General features: G+C 41.9%; 1 protein-coding gene across 1 annotated transcript in view; it reads right to left on the reverse strand.

Moving 5' to 3' along the window:
• Positions 1-411: 411 nt before the first annotated feature.
• LOC308312719 (CD81 protein-like) overlaps positions 412-12,425 on the reverse strand; it is a 36,287-nt gene continuing 24,273 nt past the window's right edge. Inside the window, exons 3-8 of the mRNA XM_080759422.1 lie at positions 11,163-11,260; positions 8,734-8,808; positions 7,831-7,944; positions 7,081-7,182; positions 6,480-6,563; positions 412-4,764 (exon numbers count right to left, since the gene is read on the reverse strand). Of these exons, the coding sequence (XP_080615548.1) occupies positions 4,702-4,764; positions 6,480-6,563; positions 7,081-7,182; positions 7,831-7,944; positions 8,734-8,808; positions 11,163-11,260 (536 nt within the window). The 3' untranslated portion in view covers positions 412-4,701. The remainder of the gene's footprint in view (positions 4,765-6,479; positions 6,564-7,080; positions 7,183-7,830; positions 7,945-8,733; positions 8,809-11,162; positions 11,261-12,425) is intronic.

The raw sequence follows: 12,425 nt of genomic DNA on the forward strand, positions 1-12,425 counted from the left end.
ACACAATGGTAAAGGTCCTGGTATCCTGCAGATATCTGTATTTTATCATGCGGTATGGGGAAGAAAAAAAATCACACTTGTGTGAAGTTAGGGGCGCCCACTGTATTGATATCGGCCACATGACGTCTTACGTTGTCATTTAGTGCACTAAACAAACATTAAAGACCCTCGACTTTGCTGGCAAACAAATTATGACATAACTGCTCTAAAAACATTGTATTATCCTCAAAGTCCACAGACTTGGCTGGCAAACGAATTACGTCATAAGTGCTCTAAACAAATATTGTAAGTCTATGGACTTTGATGAATTATGGCAGCCCATGCATTGAAGGGGCTAGCGCCGCTCAAAAACATCAACAGTTTGAAGCAACAACAAAAGGGCCAAAGAAAAGACAACCAGTACACGTTGAGTATTTGTAAAATACATTTAATCCCTTAGTACTTGGGCAAACCAAAGTCGAGAATAGGAGAAAGGACTCAGATTTGAACCGGCAGCAGGCTGCTATATAATTTGAACGTTCTGCTCAAGGTGACTAATACGAAAAAAAATGAGAAAAACACTGTCCAAGTGGTGGAAAGTACTTGTAATCTAGTAGCTTTACTTACTTTACCATTGTACTCATGAGCAGCTACACAACCGAGGCAAATATTGTATAGTCAATTTTACAGCTTTAGTTACTTTGCATATTTAGATAATTATTACAAAAACATACATTAACCAATATGCCATAATATTTTGGCAACATTTAGAAAACGTGTGGGGAAAAAAACCCCACGCAAGATACTTTTAACTTTTGGCACTTTGATGCCAATGTCAACAGTAACAGTTTAGCAGTATTTTACGTTGTACTATTTCTACTTTCACTGACAACAAAAATCAGAACACTTCTTCTTCCACCACTGAAATACCGTCTTCATTTTAGAGATGACCACCTCTCAGACATCTGTCTCTGCTGCCGGTCAGTCAAACTGCAGTCCTCCCCCCTCCCTCACACCTTCAGAGGGCAGTGCTTCTCAAACCTTTTTACCATTTCAGGGGAGCCCCCCCAACCCGTTTAAATACACGTTGGGCACACGGACACCCCCCTCGCATAATGAGAGTGTACAAATGGAATGGTTCCATTTGTACACTGTAAAAACTGTAAAACTGAGAACCACGTGCCCCCTGGAGGACGTACCGCACATAACATAATGAGAATAAAAAGGCTTAATAACATTGTCTTTAGTTTCATACACTGTTGGGGTCATCAATCATTAGTACAATACTATAATACTGCAGCTGTACACTTCAAACAAGACACTTTCTGTTTGTCTAGATCATCATCATCATTATCAGTATTAATATTATAGGCATAACGTGTTAACAAGACAACAATGTTTTTAGTTGGACGATGACATGATGACATGTGTGAGGGTGTGTACAGAGGTGTGCGAGGAGTACAAAGTGTGTGTGTGTGTGTGTGTGTGTGTGTGTGTGTGTGTGTGTGTGTGTGTGTGTGTGTGTCTGTGTGTGTGTGTGTGTATACTTGTATTTCTATACTTCGGTGAATAGACGTTGTTTCCTGGTCCTCACAAGAGAAGTGGTTGCTATATTGTGAAAATGTATTATTATTTTTTTACTTTACGCTTACATTTAAGGAACAGATACATGTTGGTGTTGGGATTAGGATTAGACATTTATAGGTTTAAGGGTTGGCGTTATGGCCGAGTTATACTTTTGGCAATTTTTGGCATTTAAGGTTAAAAAAGGAAAATGAGACTTTCGCACAAGTATAGTAATACAAGTGTGTGTGTGTGTGTGTGTGTGTGTGTGTGAGCAACCGTTTGGCAAGGCAGTGTTCAGGGTGGGTGGAGGAATGAGTCTAGTTGCCACGGCTACAGATGGTGTACAACTCCCTCCCACCCAGATGGATATCCACTGGTTATTAAAAGGCAGTGACAACAGCTCCCCTCTGTGGTGTAGCTGAGTAACAGCGGGGCTGACAGGGAAAAGTCAGAAATGAAATGCTGCCTGTTGGGCAGTGTGACACGCCCGCCCTCTGTTGGGAAGACCGTGCCACTGCATCATGGCAGTGGAGGCACACAGCCAGCCAGCCAGCCAGAGACATAACAGACACCAAGCACCCTTTGCTTTTCATGCACAAACACACACTAAACTCAACACATCCGTGGTTCTCGTTGCTTTGTACAGTACGGATAATGTGGCATCTTTGTAGTTTTTTTGCTCCTCAATGGCCTCATCCAGCAGTCAGCCATATAAACACTACTGTCACCTCCACACGGGACTACAATGTCATAGCACTGGACTACAATGTCATAGCACTGGACTACAATGTCATAGCACTGGACTACAATGTCATAGCACTGGACTACAAAGTCGTAGCACTAGACTACAACGTCGTAGCACAAAAAGACGGGCGGAACAAGAGTCAGGAAGCTGACTTAGACGATACAAACAATTGGAGGCAAAGGCAGGTATTTTGGGGGGGTTAGATATGCGCTCAAGTTATATTGTCGCTGTCGGGTCCAAAACTGTTACTTTCCTGGGTTCAAATTCCCCCACAATAGCAAACATAATTTTTGCTACTTTTCCTTGATGCCGTTGTGTGTCAAGCAAATATGGAGATAAGAGGGTTTGTGGCCGGACAGCAACCATATAAACCATGACCACGATAAAAGGGTTAGTACAAAGATCCAATAATAGTAGGAATACGTGTGAACGGACAGAACCATGAACTGGCCCGGACTGGAACGGACAAAAGAGCAGAACGAGACGAAAAGGGCAGAACGAGAATCAGAACCAGATTCAGAACAAGCTAAAACCCAGCAGACTCCTTTCACCTGGACATTTTGAAAACACCAGGACATAAAACCAGGACATAAAACAAACAAAAAAAGCTTGTAGTCTATGGGCGATAATTTGGGACAATTCTCTCAGGCAGTGACAGACAACGGGTCGATTTCCGCCACACATGGACAGACAAGGAGGGGACGAGGAATCTCCACGAAGGAAAGAATGTGCATGTAACACCCCGGGAAAAAACAAAACTGTACAAACGATCAAATCTTTGGCTCCTTCTACGACGTCATGCCTCCTAAAACCCCAGTTAGTAATGGATTAGGCCCACAGACTCCTCCATTTGAATTACATTTTCTATCTCCGGGACCCCCCGATCTTTACTATAAAATCCTAACTCTGAGTGTACAAATGAACACCATTTTGTACACTCTCAGAGTGGGGGGGGGGTGTCTCCGGACCCCAGTATGAGAGCCACTGTCCTAATCGCTCTCATCTCTCTGCGCTTCCAACGTTTTCCTTGGAGGCGTCGAAATGTTCCTGAACGAACAGAATGATAATACTGTGTAAGATGCTTCTGAACCAACAGAACGGTACTATATATACTGTATATATATATATATATATATATATATATATATATACACACTGTATAAGGCGTTAATGCGTTCACCTTCCTATGGCTTATCTAAGACTGACAGTGCTCCGAAATAGGTCTCCATCGTGTAGTCCTCCCAAACCTAGTTCTCGGGGGCGCCCCCTATATATAGTGCAGCTGCTTTAATATCCTTAAAAGAACAACAGAGAAACATTTTCTACATTCGCCTGGTGTCCTGCTCACGTCAGCAGTGACTTGGGGTCAGCAGGCCACATACATGGCAGTTTAACCACTATACTTCATTACCGGGGTTCCCCAGGAGTCTGTACTTGTACCCTTCCTTCCTTCCTCCCCCCCTCTCTCTCTACACCTATCTCTTTGCTGTTGGGCTATGGTGACATGCTCAGAATAGGGACGTTAGGGGTTAATGTAGTCAATTACATGGTGAGAGAGATATATATATATATATATAAAAAAAACTACAAATCCCAGAAGCACCAAAGTTAAGCGCAATACATGCTCCTTCTGACATCTTTCAGATTTTTCTTCTTCCTTTTTTTGATAACTGCAAATTGACGCCATTCAGACTTTTTTTCGGACACACTTGCACCCCAGATGTTCTGACTGACCGTCCGTATGTCAGAAAGGAGCATGTTATTGAACTGTTAGTCTCATTGGAGCAGGCTGGCCACCACCATATCTTTAACACAACATCTACGCTCTTCCTCTGACACGCCTGTCCTCTAGGGCCCTCTAGTGGTCAGTTCTGTCCGAAAAAGGCAAAGGCAAACAAGCGGCGGGCGGAGAAATAGAGGTGAGATGCAAATGCCACATCCATGCTTCATTAAGCACTGCTAATATATATATTTATATACAGGTATTGTATTTATATACATAATACAGTGAGAAAAAACTAAACAAACAAAAATAATCATACAAAAGATTAAAACTGTATGGACTTCAGAAAAAAGAAACCGTAAACGTAAGAAATAAACGCTAAAAGGTGTGTGTGTGTGTGTGTGTGTGTGTGTGTGTGTGTGTGTGTGTGTGTGTGTGTGTCAAATAACAGAACAGCATCAGGACTAGCTATAAAGGTCCACAGTGTTAAACAAAACGTTCTATGGAAGAACAAATACAAAAAAAAGAGAACTTTCTTCTCAAAATTTGAGAGACTAATTCTGGCAAACCGGGATGTATGAGATATGACTGAGTTGTATAAAAAAAGAGAGGAGAAGAGAAGAGAAGAGAAGAGAAGAGGTTGTCCTGTCATTGGTGTCCTGGGCAGAGATCGCCCCCTGGTGGTGTTTTAGTAGACAGGGCTGTTGCGGATCCCACAGCACAGCACCATGCTGAAGATCATCTCGAAGATCTGAGAGAGGGAGAGAGAGAGAGAGAGAGAGAGAGAGAGAGAGAGAGAGAGAGAGAGAGAGATGATGATCTATCTTTCTTTTCTTTTTTTTACCCTTTTTTTCTCCACAATTTAGGTCGTTTTGCCACTTTATTCCTCTCCACATTCATTGCTGTGTTGTCACTTGTCAATGCTGTTGTATCCTAGGAGCCCCCACCGGGAAGGTGCAGAGCCTTCGTCCTACTCCTCCCGCCCCACCCTCCCCGCCTGTCTCCCCCCCCCCAAACACGGACCAGTTGTGTTGATGTAGACACCAGACAAAACCAGGTGGATGCACCACGGTGAATTTGAACCCACAACCTCCATGGTGGTGGGCAGTTACTTTACCATTGCACCACCTGAGTGCCCCATCTACATCGATCTAATCCTCGCTCCTCAGTAGTGATGGGAACTTTCATTAATTTCAGTAAACTGGGTCATCGTTCAGTCGTTCAGTAAAAAGATCCGTTCATTTCGGTCGTTTGGTTACTCCCCTGCACAGCAAGCCAGTCATTCAATCATTCACGTTCCATAAACAACAGCAGAATGCCATGCAACGTACATTGAGGGAACTCTATTGGCCGATAATAGCTTACAGCAGCTACTCTTCCTGGGTAACTGTTGCGTTATGGCAGAGTCAGACGATATTGGTAAAACTAAGATAGGAGGGGAAATTAAATATATAAATTATATCCACAAATAAAATAAATTTTCGATCATCAAAATATTATCATCGATTAACTCCATTCCCTTTATACCAATTTACTCTATACTAACTAATTATAGTATTATTAATTCTATGCTATTAATTCAATTCCATATTAGCCTGTGTTTATTTTCCATTGATATGGAAGTGATACAATATCACCATAATAGTGGTGTCTTTAAACAGAAGATAGCTATTTAGAATTTTAGATAACCAGTCACTCTTATTCCGCTTTATTGTTTAATGTTTCTAGACGCTAATCATCATGGCGTTATTTTGCACTGTACATGTTGCAACCAGAGGGCTACAGTCAGTCAGACCCAACTTTACCCAAGTCGGACATTCGTTCACACTTCACACTCGTTGGCTGGCGGACCGGTCGGTTGGTCACACAGCACTTCGTTCAGAGAACGCAGGAAGAACGATTTAGTCCGTCTCTCAGTCACCAGTCACAGCACTTTGAACGGAGAACGACACATGCATTTCGTTCTTCTCTCGGCCATTCAGTCATAGACATATGGCTGTGGGAGCCGGGAGAGCACGGCCTCGCCCTCCAGGCTGAATGAGAAAAGCAGCCGGCGAATCCCCGTCCTCGCATTTGCGAATTAACGGATCGTTCACGGAAGTGACCGGGTCGGTTTCGTTCACCATGACCGACAACACTACTCCTCAGTGGAATACCATGGAACATGGAGTAAGACAAAGGCTCTATGTCCTCCCAGTAGGGGCTCCTCACTGGCAGGTGAGTCAGTAGGATACAACAGCATTGACAACACAGAAATGGCCATGGTACCGACGGGGCAGCCGGTTACATTTGGAAAATAAAATCACAAATATCGGCCCACCCACAAATAAATAATACAAATAATAGGACTCAGATTGCCACTATATTCGGTAACCTTAGTCAGTGTTTATACTTTAACACAGATATGCCTACGTACCGTGAATGTAATGTAATGTATGTAATCTATTACTCTAAACCTGTACTCACCATGATGACAGCGACCACAAGGGCGGCAATACCGATCAGATAAATCTTAGTGGAAAACAGCTCCTCGATCCTGTCATGACAATTCTACATGATGTTGAGAGGAGAAGAGGAGAGTCACAGAGAGGAGGAGAGGAGAGTCACAGAGTCAGTAGACACAAATGGTATCATCTTATAATGAGCATTTCGGGCAAAGATCTCGTTTTTCAACCTTTTTATTTTCTTTAATAAATCCGTGCAATTGAACACCCTTTACATCCGTGTGTGGGTTTTACAAATATTAAACCAATAAAAAGTATTTAAAAAGCACTTCTCCTAACTCCATTGGATCCTTAAACTGTCAAACCTTAACCCTAACTCCACTTGAGCTGTATTTGGGTAAAGTGGTGATAACATTAGGACACATTCAAGACATCTGACAATGTATAAATTCAACTTTGATGAGGCATTATTGTGTTGATTACTGGATTTGATTAATTTCCTGAAAAGTTAATATTTTGGACATAGTTAGTTTCTGCCCCACAGCATGTGGCGGCCACGTTTATACATGTGATGAAGGTAGCGGCTAAAAACGTCATTTAAATAATAAATAACTATTTCTTACCACATTGAGGCTCTGTGACTGGGGACAGAGGTTGGTCACTCCCAGTGTGTCTGTTAACTTGTCAAAAATGGATGTCCCAATTCCCTTCCCACAGCAGTTCAGCTGAAACACAATTAACAAAATATATTGGTTGAGAGCGTGTTTGTGACCGGGGTTTGTGCTTGGCTAAGCTTTACCTTTGTGTCATGAATCTGAATGCATTGAAAGTAACAAACTACACTTGCAACTGCAACTACCCCCCCCCCCCCCCAAAAAAAAAGAAACAACAACTTTAAAAGTTGCTTATTGTAAGCAAAATAATATTTAATCTTGGCGTTCGGCTCTGCTAAATTGTTTTCTCCCTGCTCAGCACAATAAGACAGTCATCATTAAACATTAAGAGCAGGGAGATATCTACAATAACAACCCCTCCATGAGGAACATAACTAAACAGCAAACAACAACCTGGAACGCATATGCAGAAGGAACGGAGAAAGAATGCAAACTAAGGTGAGCTTAAATACCCAGCTGACCCAGGTCAGCTGATTTCCACATTCCAAAGTTATCTTTTTTTTGTATTTGTTCTTCCATAGAACGTTTTGTTTAACACTGTGGACCTTTATAGCTAGTCCTGATGCATTGTATGGGTTTTGCATAACACTGTATACACCCACATAATGCAGCGTATTAACCCCTCAAGTACAATATGCTGCCTGAAATAACATCGCAACATATCTACGCATCATTACTTTGCATTCTAAGGGTTCTCACCGTTTCGTGGAAGACCTTCAACACTCCGGCAGCAGCCTGCTTCTTGTCAGGGTCAAGTTCTGTCTTCACCTTGTCATAGATGGCATCATAGTAGATGGTCATCTCCTTGGATACCTGTTGAATGCACAATAACATATAATTTTAATATCAAATATTGCAGCCTAATATGCAGTAAAACTTTCTCTATATGCGCCAGTCCTGCGGGAAATAATAAGCAATGCATTTGTTTTGGTTTAAATCAAATTAAGGTAGGCTACAAGATAAATGTGTCACAGAGGGAGCTTTAACGCGAGAGACAAGAATCCAAGCATTGTTTTTACATTGCGTTGTCGGTCAGCGAGTCTCACTGTAAACTGTCTGCCTTGAGTGCCTTCACGACCAGATGAATCACCGTTTCAGCTTGACCTGTTAACATTGTGTGCTTTGGAATACCGAGCAAGTTAAAGTCAAAAGCCTAGCGACTCCAAGGCTTATAACTCTATGCTTCGAGTCCGGAGGCAACTGTGTGGGTGGCGGTGCACCAAGTGTGTCGCTGTGGTCAGTGTGAAGTCTGTGCAGAGCGGTGCGAGGCAGCCGATTTATTCTTCATTGTAGGCCGGTGTCACATGGCAAATATAACTAATCTACAAGCTCACAAAGTGTTGCATCAACGACGCCTTGTGGACCTTTAACTCGGCTCTCGTTTACACACGGCACCGTCGTATTAAGTAAAGCTTAGGGGAGACTTCTGACTGAGGGTTCTGTGATCTCGCGTTACGTGGCCCAGAGTCTCGCGAGAACTCGCACAGCATTTTTTATTATTTAAATTCGAACCTTCATTTTGTATATTCAGTTATTCTTTATTTCCAAATATTCTTTCGAATATCGAATATTCGTTGGCAGTACTAGCGTGCGTGTCCTTACAGTATCTTTGTGCATGAATCCCCAGATTCCAGCAGCGACCTCACAGGCGAACAGGATGACCAGACAGGCAAAGAACTGCAGAGAGACAAAACATGTTGAGTTCGATACAGAAGCAACAGAGCATGTAAAGTCTACACATTTTCAACCACCTCCATTACTCTGAGAGAGTACAGCTAACCTAATGGACCAATAAGTGTCCATTGGGTTACATCTGTACACTCTCAAGAGTTACAGGGCTAGATTTTGAAGGTGCGTTTTACCTATTACAGTAATATGAGCTGGGGGCGTGAGGTATGTCATATTGCAATTTTAAGCATGTTAAGAAGCGCTTTCGACACCCCGTGGAGTGCGCAAAACGGCCTTGAATTAGTCATGGGAGTGTTTAAGGCGTGTTTGAGAGTTACCCAATCAACATGTCCGTACTATTTTCTTTACCAGTCAGCTGATGTCACATACGGAATGCGCACTTTGGGGATCGTTATTATTACATTTCTTCAGGCTGGCACCATAGAAGACATGACATATATGACTTTGTCACATTTGGGTTAATTATTCCTATTGCACTGCATGCTGTCACCTTCATGCCTCAAAATAAGTTGTTTCTATTGAGAAACACCAGTAAAATTATATTTTAATTTAAATTATAATTATATTATATTTGAAATGAGTAATGAGTTGAATGCCTGGTGCGTATGCCCGTGATGCGGTATGGTCCCGTGATGGTATGGTCTTCGCTCGTAGCATTTTATTGAAGAAGACTTGAATCAAGTGTGATACAGCGTATGAAAGCAAACTTCCCAAGGATTATGCATATGTTTTTTTTTTTTTTTAAGGTTGAGAAATGAAAGAATTATGGCCGTTTCTAATCTCAACATTCCCAATAAAATGACGCAATAAAAAGACGCTGTTGCCATGTCTCAGAGAAACAAGTAAATAGGTCTATAAAAATAATCCCAAAATAAGCGCATATAACAGGGGTCTGTAACCTATTTTAAATGAAGTGCCATGTTTTTATTTTCTAGATATTGAGTCTGCCATATCCAGATTAATTTTAATGACACCACATTAAAATAAAAAACATATTTTGATTGTCCACAAATATAAAGTTCTTACATCTTTTTAAATATTTTCTTGCACATTGTTATAATGATCATTATATATCCGCCTGCAGTCAGAGTTCATAGTTTTAATGAATGAATGTGATGCATTGTGAGCTGGTAGATCTGCTATTTTCAAAATGTAATTACATTTTTGTATTAGCCGTCCTTAGTTGGGCAAATGCATTCATCTGGGGATGCCTGACATGGGAATGTGCTGTGTGAGGATCACTGGTTTAAACAACATTAGGAGAGAAACCTTTAGAAACAAGAAAAGCAACCACAACTACCAATATTTACAAGCAACTTTACAGAAAAAGAAGCCGCTTATAATAAACAGACTTGGCAACACTCCAGCAGCGTCCCAGAGCCGCTCAAGTGTAAAATCAAACAGTGCTTTTATCTGCTTTTGCGTTTATGAGGTGCCTAGACCCACGTCTAATCGTTATGCGCAGGTCAAGGGGCTTAATAGCAAATTGCGCAAAGCGAAAATAATTAACATATGGACACTCCCACAATGCTAAAATATTCAGCAACGTCGTATTCCATATGTGTGTGCGTTCAACACGGGACGATAAGGCTTTCATAATACGATTGTGCGCAGAGCGAGGCCAATTTATGTATTACCACATGGTAAAACGCACCTTCAAAATCCAGCCCACAGACTCATATGGGTCCATTTGGTTGCAAGTTACAGACCTGTAAGGGTACATTTTGTTCCATTTGTACACTCTCAGAGTCACAGACCTGTAAGGGTCTATTTGGTTCCATTCGTACACTCTCACAGACCCCCTCAAGGAACCCTGAGGGTCCCTTGACCTCACTTTGAGAACACATAGAAATGGCGTTGCTCGCCGAGCAGCTTGTGAGCATGTAGAGAGTGTGTGTGTGTTTGTTTTAGTGCTGCTAGCCACTCCTATGCGTGACTGTGTGCGTGAGAAGGGAAGTACCACAGCAATACCGCTGGATGGCACTGTTGAGCAGCGACACACACACACACACACACACACACACACACACACACACACACACACACACACACACACACACACACACGGTTATTGCTTTGTACTTTTATTAGATGTATTAGTATTTGTATGTAAAATATTGTTTTAGGTAGATGTATAGATATATAGAAAGGCCTAAACAGGGACTGGGGTTGCAAATTAGCCTTGGCTACAAACCCATATACATTGCAACGGTTTCATGTTTTTACAACTTGATACATTGTTTTTTTGTATTGTCCCTGTTAAATACACGTACAAATAAAAAATAAAATACACGGTGTGCAGACAACCCTTCTTTCTCATTGTGTGTGTGAGACGTACTCACCGTTCCCAGCAGACACTGAGACTCCTGGATGGCCCCGTAGCAACCCAGGAACCCCACAACCATCATCACAGCACCGACCGCTATGAGGATGTGCACACCTGGACACACAGACAGGTAGAGAGACAGACAGACAGACAGAGAGAGAGAGAGAGAGAGAGAGAGAGTACATTAATGATTTTGTTATCCTCATAACATAATTGTCTATAGTCGTATTTGGGCCATGATTGTGATTATGTGCATAAGTCTACTCTCCTAACACTGCTGCTGATTCGTAGTGTGGTTGTGATGAACATTAGTTCATAACTTCTGCAATGTGTAATATTGACTTCTTGATGACTATATGTATTGAATGTAATAGGTTCAAGGTTCTTTATCATTTGTCTCCCGAGGAAGAAATTTGTCTTAGACAAAGGGCCCGCATAAGCGTAGCCCTTATGTCCATGCCGCCGCAGTGCAGCGCCAAATGGATATTACCAAATATTACCATGTGTTGTTCTTGCTTACTGTAAGAGAGCGTTGGCTAAATCCCTAAATTGTAATGGACTGACTTACACACTGGGACCAAGTAGCTGCAGTGGCGCTGCACCGCCACCAGGAGGCAGCAGGTCGTTTACCAAAATGTACAGTAGGCCCAAATCAACCATGTCATGTTACCAGTGGTGCAAAGTAAATTTTTCAATTGCAGCTACTTAAGTACTTTTACTTCCATTTTCAGTATTATACACTCAAAGTGTGGTCTGGGGACCCACACAGGGTCCCCAGCTAAAATGAGTTAATGCAGCATAAAAATAACTTTAACCCGTGTATCCACTGGCTCTTTGAAATAGAAAAAGCTGAGCTTGGCTTGTAGTTCTGCTATCTAACGGACAGTGAGTTTTAAATGGGTTTAATGGGGGGTCCTTGGCACGAAAAAGTTTGAGAACAACTGATATAGAAGAAATTATTTTAACATTATTATATGGCATTTGTAGAATCGGTATCAAGTCTTAGTGTGTTAAGATAAATTATAATCTTTTCAATTCGTGAACATTTCAGGAACACAAATCTTGTTCGGTGGCGGCCTGGCATTAAATACTTTCACATGTGACGTGATTAATGGAGTTTGGTTTGCAGGAAGAACAAAGAGAACATCTAGGAAGGAAGGACTTATATTCTCTCTCACACACACACACACACACACACACACACACACACACACACACACGCGCGCGCACACACAGTGTGTGGACTGAAGAACAAGGCGTTATTTATAGCAATAGTCTG

Source organism: Protomyctophum bolini, assembly GCF_963924005.1.
Source record: "Protomyctophum bolini genome assembly, chromosome: 1".
Classification (NCBI taxonomy): domain Eukaryota; kingdom Metazoa; phylum Chordata; class Actinopteri; order Myctophiformes; family Myctophidae; genus Protomyctophum; species Protomyctophum bolini.